This window comes from Canis lupus (genome assembly GCF_048164855.1).
Source record: "Canis lupus baileyi chromosome Y unlocalized genomic scaffold, mCanLup2.hap1 SUPER_Y_unloc_7, whole genome shotgun sequence".
NCBI classification, from domain to species: domain Eukaryota; kingdom Metazoa; phylum Chordata; class Mammalia; order Carnivora; family Canidae; genus Canis; species Canis lupus.
Genome location: NW_027326475.1, coordinates 136406 through 160660, shown reverse-complemented (window position 1 = coordinate 160660; position 24255 = coordinate 136406). Strand labels below are relative to the sequence as shown.

At 39.3% G+C, this 24255-nt stretch overlaps 1 protein-coding gene across 5 annotated transcripts in view; it reads left to right on the top strand.

Annotated features, from left to right (window-relative positions):
- LOC140629721 (cullin-4B-like) overlaps nucleotides 1-24255 on the top strand; it is a 73227-nt gene that overhangs the window by 40893 nt on the left and 8079 nt on the right. For 3 of the 5 annotated variants that reach the window (XM_072819309.1, XM_072819306.1, XM_072819307.1), the window contains 6 exons: nucleotides 1344-1536; nucleotides 2331-2435; nucleotides 3161-3271; nucleotides 20925-21010; nucleotides 21169-21276; nucleotides 22120-22233. In XM_072819309.1, the coding sequence (XP_072675410.1) occupies nucleotides 1344-1536; nucleotides 2331-2435; nucleotides 3161-3271; nucleotides 20925-21010; nucleotides 21169-21276; nucleotides 22120-22233 (717 nt within the window). The remainder of the gene's footprint in view (nucleotides 1-1343; nucleotides 1537-2330; nucleotides 2436-3160; nucleotides 3272-20924; nucleotides 21011-21168; nucleotides 21277-22119; nucleotides 22234-24255) is intronic. The other 2 variants (XM_072819308.1, XM_072819310.1) reach the window with 2 other exon arrangements.

The following is a 24255-nucleotide window of genomic DNA, read 5'->3' as shown; positions in this document are numbered from 1 at the left end:
GTCAGGCGCTAAACCGCTGTGCCACACAGGCATCCCTTGCCCCCTGCTTTCAAAGTGGTTGCTGGACCAGGTCCTCGTTCACTGTTCATGGCAGCAATGAACTGACAGCCCACTCATAGGTTTGCTGACTGCAGGCAGCTTCCCTGTTCCAGTGAATTCCACCTGGGGATTCTGCCACACTCAGGCACCTCTGTTCTTCCTGTGACCCCAGGGATCCTGAGACCACAGTGTCCCATCTAAGACACTGTCCCCATTCGCCACCTGAGCACGTTTCAGGCAACGATGTCTCCACCACAGCAGGGTTCTTGGAATTTTGCACTCCCCTGTATATCCCTTTCCAGCAGCTGGCTTCTCGAAGCTCCTCCGCTGCCCCCAGTTTATCTTTTAGTATATCGCCTCAGATTCACTTCTTTTCACCTCTTACCTTGTAGAAAGTGGTCACTTCACTATTTGTTGCAGCAATTCTTTTCTTAGATCTCCTTCTGAGTTCGCGGGTGTTTAGAATGATGTAATAGCTATCTAGCTGAATTCCTGGGAGCAGAAGAAGCTAAGGTCCTCTATTCCCCCACCGTCTTGGACTGTCTCCGCCCTTTAGTACATAGGGCAGGTCTGTTAGCAAAGAACTATCTCAGCAGTTGCTTATCTCACAATTTCTTAATTTTCCTTCACTATTAAAGGATTCAGGTTCTTCTGGCTATAGAGCTTTTGGTGACAGTTTTTTCACCCAGCATTTTAATCATAGCTTTTAATGACTTTATTATTAGTGAAGATCTGTTGCACAGGATGAGTTGCTTTTCTCTCACTGCTTTTAAGACCATTTAAGCAGTTGAAGAGGAGATGATAGCACACTGTCTTATTTCACAACTTTTTTCAGTAAGCATCACTTTGGTTTTAGTAGGTTTCTCATTGTATTCCAGAATTCTGAAAATCTGATGCTGACAAGCTCTGGTAGCTTAATCATTTCTTTAATGCACAGAGATGAAATAAACCCTTTTGAGCCCAATTGCTTTCTTCTTTTTCCGATATTTTCTTCTATTTATTCCTGTGACTCTAATATACTCCTTACTTGATTTATTGTTTTGGCACCATAGACTTTCATTACTAATATGTTTCAAAATAGTTCTCCACTCAAATAATCAGTTTACCTTTATTTCTCTTGGCTTCATTTCTAGAGCACCTTACCTTTTATCTAGTGCTATCTTTTCCTTGTGATGTTTTCTGCATATTTTCTATCCTGCACATTTGCTATTCTCAGTCTTGTAACTGAAGTTAAATTTATGTTGTTTTACTTGCTATTTTTAATAATAATTATCATCACCATCTAAGGTAATTGTATTTTTCAGAAATTTGGTAACAGCATAGTTACTAATCCTGTGAAAGATAAAACAATGGTGCAAGAGCTTCTGGATTTTAAAGATAAGATCGATTTTATTATTGCAACTTCTTTTCTGAAGAATGAGAAGTTTATTGTTGCTATGAAAGACGCTTTTGAAACATTTATAAATAAAAGATCTAACAAGCCCGCCCAGCTTCTAGGTATGGTTTTCAATTTTATGAAATACATACTTTATTCTTTATTGCATTTCATTTAAATATGTGACGGGAGTTCAGTTTGACCTCCTAATTCATCATAATTATAAGATTGACTATCAGTGATTATAATAAACTATTTTTCTCAGGTTTAGTTTTCACAAGGCATTGTTCATTTGTTTAATTAATAGTAACCTAGCACTTTAGAAACTTCTGTTCCTTTAGCTTGTTTTAAATTCAGCATTTTTTAAATCAGTAGATAAAACAAAAAATTATAGATAGGCCTACTTCTTTTTCTCATTCTTATTTATTTCTTATAAAATAAACGAAAGCTTTTCTTACAAGAAACCTAATGATTTTATATTTTAAGGTAATTTTTTTATTGACATGCTTTCTGAAAGTTGAAACAAAATGTCAAATTGATATTCTCTTGTTCTTTGAAATGAATAAATCACTTAATCTTTAAGATTTGGGGATTGATATAATCTGTTTTATATAACACGTTACTTTTTTGCGATTTTTAAAAATAGATTGGGGACATGGGACTATATCGTATGAAGAAATGGCTACAACATTTGGACATTGAGGTTATAGAAATATTAAAAGCACTTAGAAGAAATATTTATTTCTCGTATTTTCCTTCCATTTCTCTATCCATCAGCTCAATTATTGGTTTTCTGTTTTATGAAAATGCGCCTTGCTCTGGAGGAAAATACTTATTTGAAAGGAAATTTTTTTTTTGTTTGTAGTATATATTTGAAAATGTAGCATTACTTAGAAAGTTATTTTTTACATTTTAGCAAAGTATGTGGATTCAAAACTTCGTGCAGGTAACAAAGAAGCTACAGATGAAGAACTTGAAGAATTACTAGATAAAGTAATAGTTTTATTTAGGTTCATTAATGGTGAGTAGACTGGTTTAAAATGTGTATTTAAAAGTTTGGAACAGGGCGCCTGGGTGGCTCAGTCAGTTAAGTGTCTGCCTTCAGCTCAAGTCATGATCCTAGGATCCTGGGATGGAGCCCTGCATTGGACTCCTTGCTGGAATGGGGAGCCTGGTTCTCCTTCTGCTTCTGCCTGTTGCTCCCCCTGCTTGTGTTTTCTGGCTGTATCTCTCATGCCTACTCTCTCTCTCAAATAAATAAATTCTTTTAAAAATAGTGTTTAAAACAATAATAGCATTTGTAGAAGAAATTAAAGAATTATGTGCAAATCCCAACATAAATTGCAATTGAATAGTTTTTATGGTTCTAAAACTGGTAAGTTAAAACAGTTTACAATTTAGTAATGGTAAGTATGTTCACATTGTTGGGCAGCCATCACAATTACCTGGCTTTTAACTTTTTAATCATAAACTAACTCCCTGCAAATTAAGCAGTCATTCATCATTACTTTCTTGCTTTCAGTTTCTGGCAACCAATAATTTGACTGTTCATGATGTGGATGTATGTATTTTCAGATATTTTATATAAATATAATCACATTAACGTGTGACCGTTTAGTTTCACTTGCTGTTAATATTTACATGATTTTCAAATATTATTGGATATAGCATGTCATTTCATTGGTATCTGGTATTATCATTTTGCATTTTCCAAGTCTAACATTCAGGTGCTTTTCCTTAAAACAGGAAAAGATGTTTTCGAAGCCTTCTACAAAAAAGATTTAGCCAGACGTCTCTTGCTTGGTAAGAGTGCTTCAGTTGATGCAGAAAAATCAATGCTGTCCAAACTGAAACAAGGTGTGTATCTTGACATGTATATTGTTTATTTTAGTCTTTTTTTTTTGGTTCTGTGTTTCATGAATCTGCATGGAGAACAATGATTTCCTTTCAGTGTTGGTCGTGATCTCCTTTTCGTTCATGATTTTACTTACTTAGGTCCTTTCTCTTTTCTTTTGATAAGTTTAGCTAGAAGTTTATCAATTTCATTTCTTGTTTTAAGGAACCAGCTCTGACTTTGTTGTCCTTTCTACCTTTTCTCTTGTTTCTGTATCATTTATTTCTGCTCTAATATGTACTATTTCCCTTCTGCTGGATTTAAGCTTTATTTGCTGTTCTTTTTCTAAATCCTTTAGGTGCAAGGTGAGATTGTGCATTTGAGACTTTTCTTCTTTCTTAAGACAGGCCTGAATTGCTATCTACTTCCCTCTTAGGACTGCCTTTGCTGCATTGCAGATGTTTTGGACTCTCATATTCTCATTTTCATTTGTTTCTATGTATTTTTCAATTTTTTCTTTAATATCGAGTTAACCCATTCATTATTTAGGAGGATGTTCATTACCCTCCTTGTATTTGTCATCTTTCCAATTTTTTTCTTGTGGTTGACTCCAAGTTTCACAGCATTGTGGCTGAAAATATATATGGTATGATTTCAAACTTTTGTACTTGAACGGGGGCGATTTGTGATCCAGTATGTGATCTATTCTTGAAAATATTCCATGTGCACCTGAGAAGAATGTGTATTCTCTTGCAATAGGAATGCTCTGAATATGTCTGTTGACTACATCCCGTCCAAGGTGTAATTCAAAGCTCTCAGACTTTGTTGATCTCTTGCTTTGATGATCTGTCCATTGTGAGTGGGATATAAAGTCCCCTACTGTATTATTATTATTGTATTATTATCAGTCATTAAGTTTATGTTTGTGATTAACTGATTTGTATATGTGGCTGTTCCCATGTTGAACACAAAAATATTTGCAATTGTTAGATCCTCTTCATGGATACTTAAGATGTACTACCATTCTTCATCTGTCAGTTTTTGTTTTAAAATCCAGTTTGCCTGATGGAAAAGATGAGTACTTTAGCTTCCTTTTGAAAACCATTAAATTCCTTCCTTTTAATCTGCAGGTGTCTTTGGATCTAAAATGACTCTCTTGTAGGCGCCATATAGATGGGTCTTATTTTTCTTTTTTAATCCATTGTGACATCTTATGTCTTTTGATTGAAATATTTAGCCTACTTAGATTCTGAATGATTATTGATAGATACGAATTTAGTGCCCTTTTGTTACCTGTGGATTTGGTGTTTCTAATGATATTCTTTCTTGTTTTGGCTTTTTTTTCCTCCACTCAAGGATTCCCCTGTGAATTTCTTGCAGGGTTGGTTTAGTGGTTATGAACTCCTATCGTTTTTTTTTTTTTTTTTTTCCTGGAAAACTCTTTATCTCTACTTTTATTCTGAATGACAGTGTTGTGGGAAAACTTGCGTTTTTCCACCTTTAGTATGTTGTGTGTATTTGCCACTTTCTTCTGGTCTGTAATATTTCTGTGGAGAGATCTACTGCAAACCTGATTTTTTCAGTGTCTTGCCTTATCGGTTAGGTATTTCTTTTCCCTTTTGCTTCTGGATTATCTCTGTATTTTGCAAAGTTTACTATAAAAAGTGTTGGTGTTGTACATTGTTTGTTGAATTTGATGGGATTTCTCTGTGCTTCCTGGATTTGGATGTCTGTTTCATTACCCAGGTTAGGGCAGTTCTCAGCTGTACATTGATGAAATTAATATTTTTTTAAAGATTTTATTTATTTAATCATGAGAGGGAAAGGGGAAGAGGGGGAGAAGAGAAAAGGGAGAGAATCCGGCTCCATCCCGGATCTCCAGGATCACACCCTGGGCTGAAGGCGGCACCAAACCACTGAGCCACTGAGGTTGCCTGATGAAATTAATATTCTGCCCCTTTTCCACTCTTTTTCTTCTGGGACTCCTCTATGAAATGGATCTTGGTGGTATCATTTTAAAGTTAAACCTTTTGTTTTCATTGTTTTATCTCTCTAGGAAGGGACTCTCTGGTGTCTTCCATGCTTTTCTCAAGCCCAGCTAGTACCCTTATGATTGTTTTAAATTCTTGCTCAGGCATGTTACTCACACATGTTTTGATTAGATCCCTGGCTGTGGAGTCTTACTGTTCTTTCCTTTGGTGTGAAATCCTCCATCTTGCCATTTTGTCTAGGCCACTCCGTGTTTGTGTGTGTGTGTGTGTGTGCGTGTGCGTGTGTGTGTGTGTGGAAGTCTGTTACATTCTTAGTACTGAAAGTAATAGTGATATATTAACTTAATAGTAGTAATAATCCATTAATAATTAATAGTACTATGTTAAGAAGAGTCTTATACTATCTTAGGCTTCATGCTTTAGGAAATGTTTCATAATGTGTACCGTGCTGTTGTGTATTGGCTGCCCCTACCTTCAGGTCAGTCCTTCGCAGAATTTCTCTTCACCTACAGTGGGGAGTATTTGGACCTTGTCCAGTGTGTGGCAGTCTTAAGAGGTGAGTTTTGGTCTGGTTGTTAAAAGAGGCTAGATCTTATTTCCAATAGAGTTGACCCCTTGCAGCAGTCTGTGATCAGTAGTCTTGGTCCTTGTAAGGGTTTTTTTTTCTCATCTTCTGTTTGAGGTCTTGCCTTGTTGGTTCTCATGCAGACAATCTGAGGAAAAATGAAACTGCAGAGCACATGGTGGTGGGGCTTGTAAGTGGATCCATCCTCCACTGGAGTGCTGTATTGCTCAAGAGAGTAGATCAGTATTGATGGGTAAGGGAAATGGTGTCACCCCACTCTCTCATCCCTGGAGCAGATGTTACCTGCCACTCCTCATCCCTTAGAGAAAAGCAAACATTCTTCCCTCTTGTGTCCCAGATTTCCATCAGATTCTTGCCTTCACTCTATGCCATAGCTATATACCTGTCAGGCAGCATTTTCTTCCTGTGTTTTATCTCAAGTGTGGGCCTGAGTTTTATAACTCCAAATTTATGGATCTGGCACAGTGTGGACCTCCATTTACTCTTAGGACAGGGCACTGGCTCAAAGTTTATGGTACATAAAAAAGCCATTACCAGAGAATTATAGACCAGTATCCCTAATGATGCAGAAATTCTCACAAGGTAGTAACTAATCAGATGAAATGGTTACATTTAAAGTATTACTTACCATGACCAAGTGGGATTTATTCCTGGGCTACCAGGATGGTTCAGCATCTGCAAATCAATCAACACGGTACAGCACATTAATAAAAGAAAGGACAAGAACCTTATGATCCTCTCAACTGATACAGAAAAAACATTAGGTAAAACAACATCCTTTCTTGATAAAAGCCTTCAACAATGTAGGGATAGAGGGAACATACCTCAACATCATAAAGGCCATATATGAAAGACCCACAAGTAATATCATCCTTAGTGGGGAAAACAGACCTTTTGTGCTAAGGAAAAGGACAGACACATCACAGGGATGCCCACTCTCTGCAGTGTTGTTTAACATAGTAAGGGAAGTTCTTAGCCTCAACAATCAGACAACAACACATATCAGGGGAATCGAATGGAGAACCCAGAAAAGGCCCCTCAACTCCATGGTCAACTAATATTTGACAAAGCTGGAAAGAATATCCACTGGAAAGAGGACAGTCTCTTCAATAAATGGTGCTGGGAAAATTGGACAGCCATGTGCAGAAGAATGAAACTAGACCACTCTCTTACACCCTACACAAAGATCAACTCAAAATGGATGAAAGATCTAAATGTGAGACAAGATTCCATCAGAATCCTAGAGGAGAACGCAGGCAAAACCCTTTTTGAACTCGACCACAGCAACTTCTTGCAAGATACATCCATGAAGGCAAGAGAAACAAAAGCAAAAATGAATTATTGAGACTTCATCAAGATAAAAAGCTTCTGCACAGCCAAAGAAACAACACACAAAACTAAAGGACAACCTACAGAAAGGGAGAAGATATTTGCAAATAACGTATCAGATAAAGGGCTAGTATCTAAGATCTATAAAGAACTTACTAAACTCGATGGCGAAGAAACAAACAATCCAGTCATGAAAAGAGCAGAAGACATGAACATTTATTTCTTCATAGAAAACCTACACGTGGCCAACAAGCACATGAGAAAATGCTCCACATCACCTGCCATCAGGGAAATACAAATCAAAACCACAATGAGATACCACCTCACACCAGTGAGAATGGCGAAAATTAACAAGACAGGAAACCACAAGTGTTGGAGAGGATGTGGAGAAAGGGGATCTCTCCTGCACTGCTGGTGGAAATGTGAACTGGTACAGTCACTCTGGAAAACTGTGTGGAGGTTCCTCAAAGAGTTAAAGACAGACCTGCCCTATGACCCAACAATTGCACTGCTGGGGATTTACCCCAGATGCAGTGAAAAACCTGCACCCCAATGTTTATAGCAGCAATGTCCACAATAGCCAAACTGTGGAAGGAGCCTCGTTGTCAATCAAAAGATGAATGGATAAAGAAGATGTGGTCTATGTATACAATGGAATATTCCCCAGCCATTAGAAACAACAAATACCCATTTGCTTCAAAACGTGGGTGGAACTGGATGGTATTTTGCTGAGTGAATAAGCCAGTCGGAGAAGGACAAACATTGTATGGTCTCATTCATACAGGGAATATAGAAAATAGTGAAAGAGATTAAAGGGGAAAGGAGAGAAAATGAATAGGAAATATCAGTGAGGGTGACAGAACACGAGAGACTCCTCTAACTCTGGGAAAGGACAAGGGGTAGTGGAAGGGGAAGTGGGGAAGGACATGGGGTGACTGGGTGATAGGCACTGATGGGGGCACTTGATGGGATGCGCACTGGGTGTTATACTAGATGTTGGAAAATCGAACTCCAATAAAATATATATATTTAAAAACCCAATCAGACAGCAAAGGGAAATAAAAGGCAAGCACTCACATTGGCAAAGAAGTCAGACTTTCACTGTTTTCAGATAACATGATGCTATATAGAAAACCCAAAAGACTTCACCAAAAACATTGCTAGAATTGAGAAAGGAATTCAGCACAGGTGCTGGATACAAACTCAACTACAGAAGTCTGCACAACAACAATAAAATGAATTCAAGGAGTTGATCCCATTTCCAGTTGCATCAGAAACCATGTGCTCTGCCTAGGAATATACCTAGCCAAAGAGGGTCAAGATCAGGATTCTGAAAAGTATAAAACACTAATGAAAGCAATTGAGAAAGACATGAAAAAATGGAAGCACATTCCTTCCTCATGGATTGGAAGAACAGATATTGTTAACATGTGTCTAAGTGACTGGCTGTAGCCACGTACACATGGAAGGCAAACTCTATTAGAACCTCACCAGCATTTTTCACAGACCCAGAACAAACACTCCTAAAATTTGTATGGAACCAGAAAGTACCCTGTGAATTGCCAAAGGAACATTGAAAAAGGAAAAACAAAGCAGGAGACCTCACAATCCCAGACTTCAAACTGTGTGTTAAAGTTGTGATCATCAAGACAGTATGCTACTGGCATAAAAACAGACACATAGATCATAAAATAGAGTACTTAGAAATGGACCTCAGATCTGTGCTTAAGTAATCTTCAAAAAAGCAGAAGAGAAAATCCAATGGGGAAAAAGACTTCTGTTCAACAAATGATGTTGGGGAAATTGGACAGTCACACGTATAAGAAGGAAGCTGGACCCCTTTTTATATAATACACAAATAGAAATTCAAAAAGGGTGGAAAGACCTAAATGTGAGACCGGCATCCATCAGCATCGTAGAAGAAAACACGATCAGCAACCGCTTTGACCTCCCCCACAGCAACTTCCTGCTAGAACGGTCTCCAGAGGCAAGAGAAACAAAAGCAAAAATGTACTATTGGCACTTCATCAGGATAAAAAGCTTTTGGACAGGAAAATAAATGATCAGCAAAACTAAAAGGCAACTTACAGAATGGAGAAGATATCCAGAAATAACAGAATAAGGGCTAGTATCCAGAGTTTATAAATAACTCCTCAAAATCAATACCCCCAAAATACAAAATCCAGTTAGGAAATGGGCAGAAGATGTGAACAGACATGGAGACATGTCTCCAGAGAAGACATCCAGATAGCTAACAGACAAATGAGAAAATGCTCCACATCACATGCCATCAAGGAAATACGAATCAAAACCGCAATGAGATCCCACCTCACACCAGTCAGAATGGTTAAAATAAACAAGTCAACAAACAATGGATGTTGGTGAGGATGCAGAGAAAGGAGAATCTGTTGGTGGGAATGCAAAGTGGTGCACCATTGTGGAAGACATTATAGAGGTTTCTCAAAACGTTACAAATAGAAGTATTCAGCAATTGCACTATTAGGTATTTATTCCAAAGGATACAAGAAATAGTGATTTGTGAAGGCATATGTACCCCAGTGTCCACAATAGCCAAACAGTGGAAAGAGCTAAGCTGCCCATGAACAGATGGATTAAGAAGATGTGAAATATGCGATGGAACATGCTGTGGTCTTCTAAACCTTCAGCTTTTTTGCTCCCCTGCCTGTAAAATCTGTCGATAATCATCTGCTCTAATTTTCCCCTGGTTTTGTGGAAGTGTTTCTCTGGGGCAATCTGTATCCCCTGTTTTTTTCTGTTTCTTTCTCTATCCTCTCTCTGAGAGCAAGGCTCTCTGCTGTAGCTCCTGTGATTCTTTTCTCTTTGGAATCTCATCTCTGTATGTCCTAATTTTTCATAGTATGGCCTTCCCCCCCACCCCCGCCAGTTGTGCAGTTTGTTTTCTCAGCATTCAGATTGCGTTTGGAATGATTTGCTACTTATCTAGCTGAGTTCAAAGGATAAGGCAATCTTAGGGTCCCCCTATTGCTCTGCTATTTTACTTCTTCCCTCAGTTGGTATTTTTTAAAGAACCAACTCATTGATCTTTTCTGTTACCTTGTTAATCAATATTCAATTTATTTCATCTCTGATCTTATTTCCTCCCTCTTACTATCTTTTTTCTTCTATTTCTCTTCCTGTTGGGTTGAAGGTTTATGTTTTGCTTGCTTCTTTTTTGGATATATTTATTTTTTATTTACTTCTGTATTCACGAGACACACACACACACACAGAGAGAGAGAGAGAGAATCAAGTCATAGGCAGAGGGAGAAGCAGGATCCGTGCAGGGAGCACGATGCAGGACTCGATCCTGGGACTCCAGGATCATGCCCTGAGCCGAAGGCAGATGCTCAGTGCATTGCTGCTATAAACATTGGGGTGCAGGTTTCTTGGTTTTTCACTGCATCTCTATCTTTGGGGTAAATCCCCAGTAGTGCAATTGCTGGGTGCATCTAGGTGAGCCACCTAGACATCCCTGTTTTGCTTACTTCTTAAGCTAGGCCTGTATTGCTGCAATCTTCCTACTTAGAAGAGGATTCACAGCATTCCAGGCCCTCCTGTTTCGTTTCTTCAATCCCACATTTGGTGAAGTTATGTGTCATTTGTTTTTCTCTGACATGTTTTGACTAGCCCTATATTCTCTATCATTGCAACAGGTAAGATTTCATTATTTTTGATGACTAACAGTCCATTTAATGTATATATCTCACATCATCTTTATCCATTAGTCAAGGTGAACTGATGCTGTTTCCACATTGCTGTAAGTCGGGTATTTAAGTCCCTTACTACTATTGTATTATTATTAATGAGTACCTTTATGGTAATCATTTATTGTATTATATATTAACATGTTTTTATGTATTAACATGCCACATTGAAGACATAAATGATTACAATCTTTAGATCTTTTTGTTGGATAGACCTCTTTATTTTGGTATAGTGCCCTTCCTCATCTGTTAATACAGTCTTTGGTTTAAAGTCTAGTTTGGGGGAACCGTTAGTGGCTCAGGGAATTAAACATCTGCCTTTGGCTAAGGTGGTGATTTCCAGGTCCTAGAAGTCGCACATGTGCTCCCTGCTCTGTGGAGAGCTTCTCCTTCTGCTTTCCACTTCCCCTGCTTCTGCTTGCTCACACACTGTTGGTAAAAATCAATCAATCAATCTTTAAAACATACAAATAAAGTCTAGTTTGTCTAGGGGAAGTAAGGCTACTGCAGCTTTCTTTGGACTTTCATTTGCATGAAAAATATTTTTACCCCCGCCCCCAACATTTAATCTGCAGCTGTCTTTAGCTCTAAAACAAGTCTCTTATTGACAGTTTACAGTTGGATCTTGTTTTTTTTTTTTAATCATTTTAACACTCTGTGTATTTTGATAGAAGCATTTAGTTTACTTACATTCAAATTCATTATTGATATAAAATGTATATTCTCATTGTATAGCTTGTTTTCTCCGTTCTGGAGATCTTTTTTCTGGTGTTTCCTTGTTTTATGTAACATTTTGTTTCTGCTTTGCCCTCCAAGAGGCAACTTTAATATTTCTTGCAGGGATGGCTTGTTTTATTTATTATTATTTTTGTATATTTTTATTGGAGTTCGATTTGCCAACATCTAATAAAATAACCAGTGCTCATCCCATCAAGTGCCCCCATCAGTGCCCGTCACCCAGTCACCATCCCCCTGCCCACCTCCTCTTCCACCACCCCTTGTTCTTTCCCAGAGTTAGGAGTCTCTCATGTTCTGTCACCCTCACTGATACTTCCCACTTATTTTCTCTCCTTTCCCCTTTAATCTCTTTCAGTTTTTTTATGTTCCCAGTAAGAATGAGACCATACAATGTTTGTCCTTCTCAGATTATTAAGCACTCAGCATAACACCCTCCATTTCTATCCACGTTGAAGCAAATGGTGGTTATTTGTTGTTTCTAATGGCTGAGGAATATTCCATTATATACATAGAGCACATCTTCTTTATCCATTCTTGTCCTCGACGGACACTGAGGCTCTTTCCACAGTTTGGCTATTGTGGACATTGCTGCTACAAACATTGGGGTGCAGGTGTCCGGCTGTTTCACTGCATCTGTATCTTTGGGATACCCAGTAGTGCAATTGCTGGGTCAGAGGGTAGTTCTATTCGTTTTTTTTTTTTGATTTTATTTATTTATTCATGAAAGAAACAGAGAAGCAGAGACACAAGTAGACGGAGAAGCTGCCTCCATGCAGGAAGCCCGACCTGGGACTTGTTCCCAGGACTCCAGGATCACACCCTGAAGTGAAGGCAGTGCTAAACCACTGAGCCACCATGGCTGCTGAGGTAGTTCTATTTTTCACTCATCGAGGAACCTCCACACAGTTTTCCAGAGTGGCTGTATCACCTCACATTCCCACCAACAGTGCAGGAGGGCTCTCCTTTCTCCACATCTTCTCCAACATTTGTGGTTTCCTGCCTTGTTAATTTTCCCCATTCCCACTGGTGTGAGGTGGTACTGCGTTGTGGTTTTGATTTGTATTTCCCTGATGGCAAGCGATGCAGAGCATTTCCTCATGTGCTTGTTGGCCATGTCTATGTCTGCCTTGGTGAAATTTCGTTCATGTCTTTCGCCCATTTCATGATTGAATTATTTGTTTCTTTGCTGCTGAGTTTAATAAGGGCTTGGATACCAGCCCTTTATCTGATAGGTCATTTGCAAATATCTTCTCCCATTCTGTAGGTTGTCTTTTAGTTTAGTTTATTGTTCTTTTCCTGAGCAAAAGCTTTTTATCCTGATGAAGTTCCAATAGTTCATTTAGCTTCTGTTTCCCTTGCCTTCATAGAGGTATCTTGCAAGAACTTGCTGTGGGCAAGTTCAGAAAGGGTGTTTCCTGTGTTCTCCTATAGGATTTTGATGGATTGCGGTCTCCTTTTAGATCTTTCATCCACCTTGAGTTAATCTTTGTGTATGGTATAAGAGAATGGTCTAGTTTCATTCTTCTGCACATGGCTGTCCTATTTTCCAAGCACCATTTATTGAAGGGACTGTCCTTTTTCCAGGGGAAATTCCTTTCTGCTTTGTCAAATATTAGTTGACCCGAGAGTTGAGGGCCTGTTTCTGAGTTATGTATTCTTGTTTTTTTTTATCGGAGTTCAATTTGCCAACATATAGCATAATACCCAGTGCTCATCCCATCAAGTGCCCCTCTCACCGCACGTCACACAGGAACCCCACACCCCGCCCACCTCCCTTTCCACCACCCCTTGTTCCTTTCCCAGAGTTAGGAGCCTCCCAGGTTCTGTCTCCCTTTCTGATATTTCCCACTCATTTTTTCTCCTTTCCCCTTTATTCTCTTTCACTATTTTTTATATTCCCCAAATGAATGAGACCATATAATGTTTGTCCTTCTCCGATTGACTTATTTTCACTCAGCATAATATCCTCCAGTTCCATCCACGTCGAAGCAAATGGTGGGTATTTGTTGTTTCTGACGACTGAGTAATATTCCATTGTATACGTAAACCACATCTTCTTTATCCATTCATCTTTTGACGGACACCAGGACTCCTTCCACATTTGGCTATTGTGGTCATTGCTGCTATAAACATCAGGGTACAGGTGTCCTGGTGTTTCACTGGATCTGTATCTTTGGGGTAAAACCTCAGCAGTGCACTTGCTGGGTCGTAGGGCAGATCTATTTTTAACTCTTTGAGGAACCTCCACACAGTTTTCCAGAGTGGTGGCATCAGTTCACATTCCCACCAACAGTGCAGGAGGGTTCCCCTTTCTCCACATCCTCCACTACATTTGTGGTTTCCTGTGTTGTTACTTTTTCCCATTCTCACTGGTGTGAGGTGGTACCTCCTTGTGGTTTTGTATGTATTTCCCTGATGGCAGGTGATGTGGAGCATTTTCTTTTTTTTTTAAATAATAAATTTATTTTTTATTGGTGTTCAATTTGCCAACATACAGAATAACACCCATTGCTCATCCCATCAAGTGCCCTTGTCAGTGCCCCCCACCAAGTCACCCCCAACCCTGCCCTCCTCCCCTTCCACCACCCCTAGTTCATTTCCCAGAGTTAGGAGTCCTATGTTCTGTCTCCCTTTGTGATATTTCCTACCCAATTCTTCTCCCGTTCCCTTCCATTCCCTTTCACTATTATTTATATTCCCCAAATGAATGAGAACATATAATGTTTGTCCTTCTCTGATTGACTCATTGCACTCAGCATAATACCCTCCAGTTCCATCCACGTTGAAGCAAATGCTGTGTATTTGTCATTTCTAATGGCTGAGTAATATTCCATTGTATACATAAACCACATCTTCTTTATCCATTCATCTTTCAATGGACAACGAGGCTCCTTCCACAGTTTGGCTGTTGTGGACATTGCTGCTAGAAACATCGGGGTGCAGGTGTCCCGGCATGGCATTGCATCTGTATCTTTGGGGTAAATCCCCAACAGTGCAATTGCTGGGTTTAAGGGCAGGTCTGTTTTTAACTCTTTGAGGAACCTCCACACAGTTTTCCAGAGTGGCTGCACCGTTGCACATTCCCACCAACAGTGTAAGAGGGTTCCCTTTTCTCCACATCCTCTCCGACATTTGTGGTTTCCTGCCTTGTTAATTTGCCCCATTCTCACTGGTGTGAGGTGGTATCTCATGGTGGTTTTGATTTGTATTTCCCTGATGGCAAGTGATGCAGAGCGTTTTCTCATGTGTGTGTTGGCCATGTCTGTGTCTTTCTCTGTGGGGTTTCTGTTCATGGCTTTTGCCCATTTCATGATTGGGTTGTTTATTTCTATGGTGTTGAGTTTAGTAAGTTCTTTATAGATCTTGGAAACTAGCCCTTTATCTGATATGTCATTTGCAAATATCTTCTCCCATTCTGTCAGCTGTCTTTTCGTTTTGTTGCTGTATCCTTTGCTGTGCCAAAGCTTCTTATCTTGATGAAGTCCCAATAGTTCATTTCTGCTTTTGTTTCTTTTGCCTTCATAGGTGTATCTTGTAAGAAGTTACTGTGGCCGAATTCAAAAAGGGTGTTGCCTGTGTTCTCCTCTACGATTTTGATGGAATCTTGTCTCACATTTGGATCTTTCATCCATTTTGAGTTGATCTTTGTGTGTGGTGAAAGAGAGTGGTCTAGTTTCATTCTTCTGCATGTGGATGTCCAGTATTCCCAGCACCATTTATTGAAGACACTGTCTTTCTTCCAGTGGATAATCTATCCTCCTTTATCGAATATCAGTTGACCATAAAGTTGAGGATCCACTTCTGGATTCTCTATTCTGTTCCATTGACCTATGTGTCTGTTTTTGTTGTGCCAGTACCACACTGTCTTGATGACCACAGCTTTGTAGTACAACCTGAAATCTGGCATTGTGATGGCCCCACCTATGGTTTTCTTTTTTAAAATTCCCCTGGGTATTTGGGGTCTTTTCTGATTCCACACAAATCTTCAAATAATTTGTTCTAACTCTCTGAATAGAGTCCATGGTATTTTGATAGGGATTGCATTAAACGTGTAAATTGCCCTGGGTAATACATTGACATTTTCACAAGATTAATTCTGCCAATCCATGAGCATGGAATGTGTTTCCATCTCTTTGTGTCTTCCTCAATTTCTTTCAGAAGTGCTCTATAGCTTTTAGGGTATCGATCCTTTACCACTTTGGTTAGGTTCATTCCTAGGTATCTTACGGTTTTGGGTGCAATTGTCAATTGGATTGATTCCTTAATTTCTCTTCTTTCAGTCTCATTGTTAGTGTATAGAAATGCCACTGACTTCTGGGGATTGATTTTGTATCCTGCCATACTGCCAAATTGCCGTATGAGTTCTAGCAATCTTGGGGTGGAGTCTTTTGGGTTTTCTACGTACAGTAGTATCATGTCATCTGGGAGGAGGGAGAGTTTGACTTCTTCTTTGCCAATTCGAATGCCTTTAATGTCTTTTTGTTGCCTGATTGCTGAGGCCAGGATTTCTAATATTGTGTTGGATAGCAGTGGTGAGAGTGGACATCCCTGTCTTGTTCCTGATATTAGGGGAAAGGCTCTCAGTGTTTCCCCATTGAGAATGATATTTGCTGTGCGCTTTTCATAGATGACTTTTAAGATGCTGGAGAATGTTACTTCTATCCCTATACTCTGAAGCGTTTTGTTCCCGAAATGGGTACTGTATTTTGTCAAATGCTTTCTCTGCATCTGTTGAGAGGATCATATTATTCTTGTTTTTTCTCTTGTTGATATGATCTATAGATTGATTTTTTTTATTGTTTTATGGGTGTTGAACCGGCCTTGTATCCCAGGGATTAATCCCACTTGGGCATGGTGAATAATCTTCTTAATGTTCTGTTGAGTCCTATTGGCTAGTATCTTGTTGAGAGTTTTTGCATCATGTTCATCTGGGATATTGGTCTATAGTTCTCTTTTTTTTGTGGTGTCTTTGGTTTTGGAGTTAAGGTGATCCTGGCCTCATAAAACGAGCTTGGAACTATTCCGTCCCTTTCTATCATTCTGAACGGCTCTAGTAGCATAGGTATCATTTCTTCTTTAAACGTTTGATAGAATTCCCCTGGGAATCCATCTGGCCCTGCCTGGACTTTTGTGTCTTGGGAGGTTTTTGATACTCCTTCAATTTCCTCGCTGGTTATTGGCGTGTTCAAGTTTTCTATTTCCTCTTGTTCCAGTTTTGGTCATTTAGGTTTTCCAGAAATGCATCCATTTCTTCTAGATTGCCTAATTTATTGGTGTATAGCTGCTCATACTGTGTTTTTTAAATCATTTGTGTTTCCCTGGTGTTGGTAGTGATCTCTCCTTTCTCATTCATGATTTTATTAATTGTCTTTTGTTTTATTTTTAATAAGGGTGGCTAATGGTTTATCTGTCCTATTAATTCTTTCAAAGAACCAACTCCTGGTTTCGCCTATCTGTTCTACAGTTTTTCTGGCCTCTGTTTCATTGAGTCCTGCTCAAATCTTTATTATCTCTCTTCTTCTGCTTGGTGTAGGTTTTATTTGCTATTCTTTCTCCAGTTCCTGTAGGTGGGAAGGTAGCTTGTGTATTTGGGTTTTTCCAATTTTTTGAAGGATGCTTATATTGCAACATATTTCCCTCTTAGGATTACTTTTGCTGGATTACTTTTGCTGTATCCCAAAGATTTTGAACAATTGTATCTTCATTTTCATTAGTTTCCATGAATCTTTGTAATTCTTCTCTAATTTCCTGGTTGACCCTTTCATCTTTTCGTAGGATGCTCGTTAACCTCCACATACTTGAGTTTCTTCCGGAGTTCTTCTTGTGACTGAGTTCTAGTTTCAGAGCATTGTGCTCTGCAAATATGTAGGGGACAACCCCAGTCTTTTGGTATTGGTTGAGACCTGATTTGTGACCCAGTGTGTGGTCTGTTCTGGAGAAAGTTTCATGTGCACTTGAGAAGAATGTATATTCATTTGCATTTGGATGGTAAGTTCTGTATATATCTGTGAAATCTATCTGGTCCAGCATATCTTTTAAAGCCCTTAAAGCCCTTGTTTCTTTGATGATGATGTTCTTAGAATATCTGTCATTTGCAGAAAGTGCCATGTTGATATCTCTTACTATTTAGTGTATTATTATCTAAGTATGTAGTTTTTGGTTATTACTTGATTAATGTACTTGTTAGCTCCCACAGTAGGGGCATAACTCTTCATGACTGTTAGGTCTTCCTTTGGATAGACTCTTTAAATATGAAACGGTGTCCCTCTTCATCTCTTACTACAGGCTTTGGGATAAACTTTAATTTATTTGATATAAGGATTGCTACCCCGGCTTTCTTCTGAGGATCATTTGAATGTTGCATGGTTCTCCAACCTTTCATTTTCAGGCTGGAGGTGTCCTTAGGTCTCAAATGAGTCTCTTGTAGACTGCAAATAGATGGGTCTTCTTGCTTTTTTCCATTCTGAAACCCTGCATCCTTTGATGGGATCATTTAGCCCATTCACCTTAAGAGCAACTACTGAAAGATAAGAATTTAGTTTCATCATAATACCTATTCTATTCCTGTTTTTGTGGATTATTTCTTTGGGCTTTCTCTTTCTTTTACAGGGTTCCCCTTAATATTTCTTGCAGAGCTGGTTCAGTGGTCACATAATCTTTCAGTTTTTGCCTATCTTAGAATTCTTTCTCTCTCCTTCTATTCTGAATGAGAGCCTTGCTGGATAACATATTCTTGGTTGCATGGTCTTCTCATTTAGTACCCTGTGTATATCTTGCCAGCCCTTTCCTTTCCTTCCAAGTCTCTTTGGAGTGGTATGCTGTGAATCTAATATTTATTGCCATATAACTTAGAATTCTCTTGTCTATTGCTGATTTAAGGATTTTCTCTCTATCTTTGGAATTTGCAAGTTTCACTATTAAATGTCAGGGTGTTGAAAGTTTTTTATTGATTTTGGGGGGAACCTCCCTCTCTCCTGGATCTGAATGCCTGTTTCTCTCCCAAATTAGGGAAGTTCTCAGCTATGATTTATTCAAATATGCTTTCTGGCCCTCTGTCCCTGTTGGTGCTCTCTAGAACCCCAATTATATGTATATTTTTCCTAATGAGGCTGTCATTTATTTTCCTTACACTTTCCTCATGGTCTTTCACTTGTTTTTCTCTTTTTTCCTCAGCTTCCTTCCTTGCCACCAGCTTGTGTTCTATGTCTCTCACTCTTTTTTCCACCTCATTAACCCTCGTCATTTGGACCTCCAGTTTGGATTGCATCTCATTTCATTGATTTTTAATTTTGCTGATTAGATCCAAGTTCTGCAGTCATGGAGTCTCTTGAATCCTTTATGCTTTTTTCAAGAACTACAAGTAGTTTATAATTGTGCATGTGAATTGGCTTTCTGACTTCGAATTGTAATCCAAACTCTGTAACTCTGTGGCAGATTCTCCCGTGGTGAATTATTCTTTGTAGTCATTTTTCCAGTGCAGAGTGGCTGTATGAGTGGATTGAGTCAAGAATATCAACCACGACCTACGTTCACCATAGATTATTATTTCGAGTTCAGAGACCAGAAATTGAAATCAAGTTCTTGGTCAAGAACTTGCTCTTCCCATCTCTTCTTCCAGCTGGTCATCTGGGGGAGATGCCTGCTGTGCTGATTCTCAGGTGTGTGCACCTGGAGGAGCTGCCCCACCCCCTGCCAGGTGCAGGGCTCAGTGGGAGCTGTTTACCCTGTGAGACCTCTGTTCCCTGGCAGTGCTTTCCCCCCAGGCACGAGGAAAACAACAAGGGAGGTGGCCAGAATTCCAGCTCTGGAGTCAGCTCCCTGCACTAACTGCCGCAGTCTCCCAGTCTTCCTGGGATTCTTCCTGGGATGGTGTGGGTGCAGTGATCTCACAGCCTGCAGGGGCCAGGTTTCAGGAAAGTCCTCACTGTCCTGTGCCCTCCCTGCTTTCGCCTGTCCCAGGGGAGTGCAGGATCGTGGTGCTTTGGGATCCGGGGCCCTGTGCTGCTGGGATCGTGGTCCCAGTGGCAGGGCTCCCGAAAACGCAGCAGGGCACAGACACCTCCGTCTGGAGCTGCCCTCCTAATCCACTGGCTTCTCCCAAATGCCCCGCTGGCCAAACACTCCAGCCCATTACCGAGATTTGTCCACAGTTTATGGTGCACTTTCCCAGAATGAACCATCACGGAGCCCCTTCTCTCATTGTGACTCAGAAAACTGGAGGCTTCACTGGTCCTCTTGCCATTCTGCCCAATTTCCGTGCTAAGCACTTTTCCTTCTGGGAAGAATCAGGGGTGGAATTTTAAACTTCCTCCTTCTCCAAGGCTGGGTTTTCCTGTCTTGGAGGCTTTTGTTGCCTGGCTTTAGCCTGACTCTTCACACATACCACCCCCCCCCCAACTTGATCATTTTTTCTTTTATTATTTTCCACCTTCTACCTTGCTAGAAGGGAAAACCCTTCTCTTTGTAGCATTCAGGCTATTCTCTCTTTAAATTTCACGTCGAGTTCATAGGTGTTCAGGATGATTGGAAAGTTATCTAGGTAAGTTGGTTGGGCCAGGTGAGTTGAGGACCCCTACTCCTCTGCCATCTTGCCTCTATCTCAATTTTTTTTTAATTTTTATTTATTTATGATAGTCACAGAGAGAGAGAGAGAGAGAGAGAGAGAGAGGCAGAGACACAGGCAGAGGGAGAAGCAGGCTCCATGCACCGGGAGCCCGATGTGGGACTCGATCCCGGGTCTCCAGGATTGCGCCCTGGGCCAAAGGCAGGCGCTAAACTGCTGCGCCACCCAGGGATCCCCTATCTCAAATTTTTTATTCCTGAAAATGACTACTGTTCCCAGTCTTTTGGCATGTCTTTTTTTTTTTTTTTTTTTGCCCCAAACCATTACTTCTGTTTAGGCTGGAAGAGCTTATTTATTTATCTTTGAATGTTCTGGGGAACTTTCTGATAGAGTCCTGGGTTAGTTACTCTGGGAGACTTGAATTGAGTCCAGACAAATACAGTTTCTTGGGAACCAGATATTCAATTGGAACCATAAACAGTGATGCACAAGATTTCTTTTTGACAGGAAATTGGATAGAATATAGTAAGGTAAAATACTGCATACTTAAATTTATGTTGCCTTTATACTGGTTAATCAGTTGGTTTATGAGAACCTTCGAATATCTCTCAGAATTTTGGTAAGGTATAATTCTGATACTTCTGTAAGGTTTCTCAGTGTATATTTCAGGGAGCTGGGCTCTCAGAGTTCCCGATCTATAGTATTCCTCAATGTCACCTATAATTGTTTTAAAATATTTTACAGAATGTGGAACTGCTTTCACTAATAAACTTCAAGGAATGTTTAAAGACATGGAGCTTTCCAAAGATACCATGATTCAGTTAAAACAGGTATTTAATTAATTTCATTTTGAATGCAGGGTATATCTTTAGTGAGTAATTTATCATTAATTTATCAAGTTGTTTTTAGTAATGAATTTCTATTACAGAGTTATAACCATGTAGGGGTTTTTAAATTCTTATTTGATTGCATTCTTTTATTCTTACAGTATATGCAGAACCAAAATATACCAGGAAACATTGAATTGACTGTGAATATTCTGACGACAAGTTTTTGGCCAACCTATATCCCTAAGGAGATCCATTTACCCCCAGAGGTAAGAAATTCGTTGTTTATGACTATAAATATATCCCGTAGCAGATAAGTTTTAATGTAACCTTTTAAGTTTCTGTGCCATTTTTTATGTTAATATAAGTATCACTTTAATGTTGCCCATTTTGAAAGGTATTTTTTCAGGTTTTAGGATGGAGATTTAATCTGGCAACCAGATTAAACAGTTCAGTATTCAAGAAATTTAATAGTTTAGTTTGTTGTTATTATGTAGTCAGATGAGATTCTAAATCTATCATCCTGGCTTCCTTCTGCTTTCAGGCTGTGCTTTTTACTGGTATTGGCTTCTATTTTCTTTACAGTGTTTTAATATAACTATTTATTCATGTATCATGTAAATATATGATGGAAAAAGGATTCAGCACATCATTGTTCTACTCATTCCATTTAGTAATCATGGAAATTCGTGTCCATGTACCACCAATTTTCAGCATGCAGCTTTGGTTTTAGCTTTCTCTTCTCTGCTAAATCAATTACCCATCATCTTTTTAATGGTCCCCTTTTATTAATGTTGGCAACTCAGTTGCTATTATCTTTACTTTCTTTCTACATGGATTTATTTTTCATAATTATATTACCATGTTTGTCATTTTCCGTAAGAGCATATGTAAGCTATTGAACACATACATATAAACTAGAAGAAAATAACAATGGTTTGTTTTCTACTTTCAGAGCTCTCATTTTTCTCACTCAGTCCTTTCCCTAAAAGTCTCTTACATAGTCCTGTGTGAGGTGGTGATATACAATTTTAAATATAATACTCTAGGGCTGCCACTGGTACGATAGCTAGCATAAGTTTCAATACTGATGCTTTACTTCTTTCCTCCAGATGGAAAGACTTCAGGAAAATTTCAAAAATTTCTACTTAAGCAAACACAGTGGCCGGAAACTTCAGTGGCAGTCAACTCTTGGACACTGTGTTCTTAAAGCTGAATTTAAAAAGGTAAGCAAGTGATTTTTAAGGATAGCATTTTACTTTTAAATAATAGTTTTATCTTCATAAAGAATATTTTAATACATATTTTTCTTATGAAGGAAGTTCATTTATTTAATGATGAAGTGTTTGAACTTTGAATATGCTGATGCATGTATCATTTTTGTAGAAATCAGTTATTTTTTTATAATAAGTTTATTTTTTATTGGTGTTCAATTTGCCAACATGCAGAATAACACCCAGTGATCATCCCGTCAAGTGCCCCCTTCAGTGCCCGTCACCCATTCACCCCCACCCCCCGCCCTCCTCCCTTTCCACCACCCCTAGTTCGTTTCCCAGAGTTAGGAGTCTCTATGTTCTGTCTCCCTTCCTGATATTTCCCATGCACTTCTTCTCCCTTCCCTTATATTCCCTTTCATTATTATTTATATTCCCCAAATGAATGAGAACATATAATGTTTGTCCTTCTCCGATTGACTTACTTCACTCAGCATAGTACCCTCCAGTTCCATCCACGTTGAAGCAAATGGTGGGTATTTGTCCTTTCTAATGGCTGAGTAATATTCTATGGTATACATAAACCACATCTTCTTTATCCATTCATCTTTTGATGGACACCGAGGCTCCTTCCACAGTTTGGCTATTGTGGACATTGCTGCTAGAAACATCGGGGTGCAGGTGTCCTGGCGTTTCATTGCATCTGTATCTTTGGGGTAAAGATTGCTGGGTCATAGGGCAGGTCAATTTTTAACTCTTTGAGGAACCTCCACACAGTTTTCCAGAGTGGCTGCACCATTTCACACTCCCACCAACAGTGCAGGAGGGCTCCCCTTTCTCCACATCCTCTCCAACATTGGCTGTTTCTTGCCTTGTTAATTTTCCCCATCCTCACTGGTGTGAGGTCAAATCTCATTGTGGTTTTGATTTGTATTTCCCTGATGGCAAGTGATGCCAAATCAGTTTTTAAAACATTACTTATTTAAACATTACTTTTAAAACATTAATTTTAATTTCCTTTTTGTCCACTCTTGGATTTCTGTGATATTAAACCACACTCTTTGCTCTCTGATCGTTCAAAATCACTATCAGTAATTATTAGAGCCCTGGCCATTTACCACTCTGACCTCACAAGCCTGATGGAAGCTTGCACTTAATCAGCACAGTGTGAAATTTATTCTGACATAGTTGGGTGTGGAGTGTTTTATTGAAACTATTAGGATTAAAGGAAAAAAATAAGACCAGCACCAAAGCTCCTTGGATTGTGTAGCACATTAACTTTTTGATGCAATGAAAAAAATGAAGGAAAGAAGAAAAATGTTGACTGAGCTCTCAGAGATCAGTTCTTGATGCCTGGGACTTAGGAATTGATTTGGGACAAAATAGGCAATTAATTGCCTTGTGTGTTTAATGCCATTCATTGCCTGAACTTCTGAGATAATGACACAGCAATTAGCTGGCTCTCTTTTCTTATCAGTACTTTTAACTCTTGCCCCGGTGGTAGGTTGAAGATTGGGTCCCCAAGATAATATCTTATTATTCTCTGGAACTGTAACATTTCTTTATATGAAAAGAAGAAAAAGGTCTTTGCAGATGTGATGAAAGACCTTGAGGTAAAGTCTTAATCCGTAATCCAGAAAGTCCTCCTGGATTATCTGAATGGGCCCTAAATGCCATACCAAAGGTTACATACAAACTCACACACCATTCTCCCTCACCCCCTTCCCAAGACACACACACATGCATGTGCACGCGCGCGCGCGCGCACACACACACACACACAAACGGAGAGAAAGAGACAGAGAGAGAGGAATGGTATTGTGAAAATGGCTGGAGGATACTGTAAACTCCCTGAAGAGAGTATAACCCTGCCACACATTGATTCTTACCCAGTGATACTCATGTGAATTCCGGACCTTCAGAACTGTGATAGAATATATACTTGTTTCACTTTGCGCCACTGTTTGTGGTAAGTCTTATAGCAGCCACAAGAAGTTTATATATCCTCCAGAGCACTTCACTGTGTGACACTTT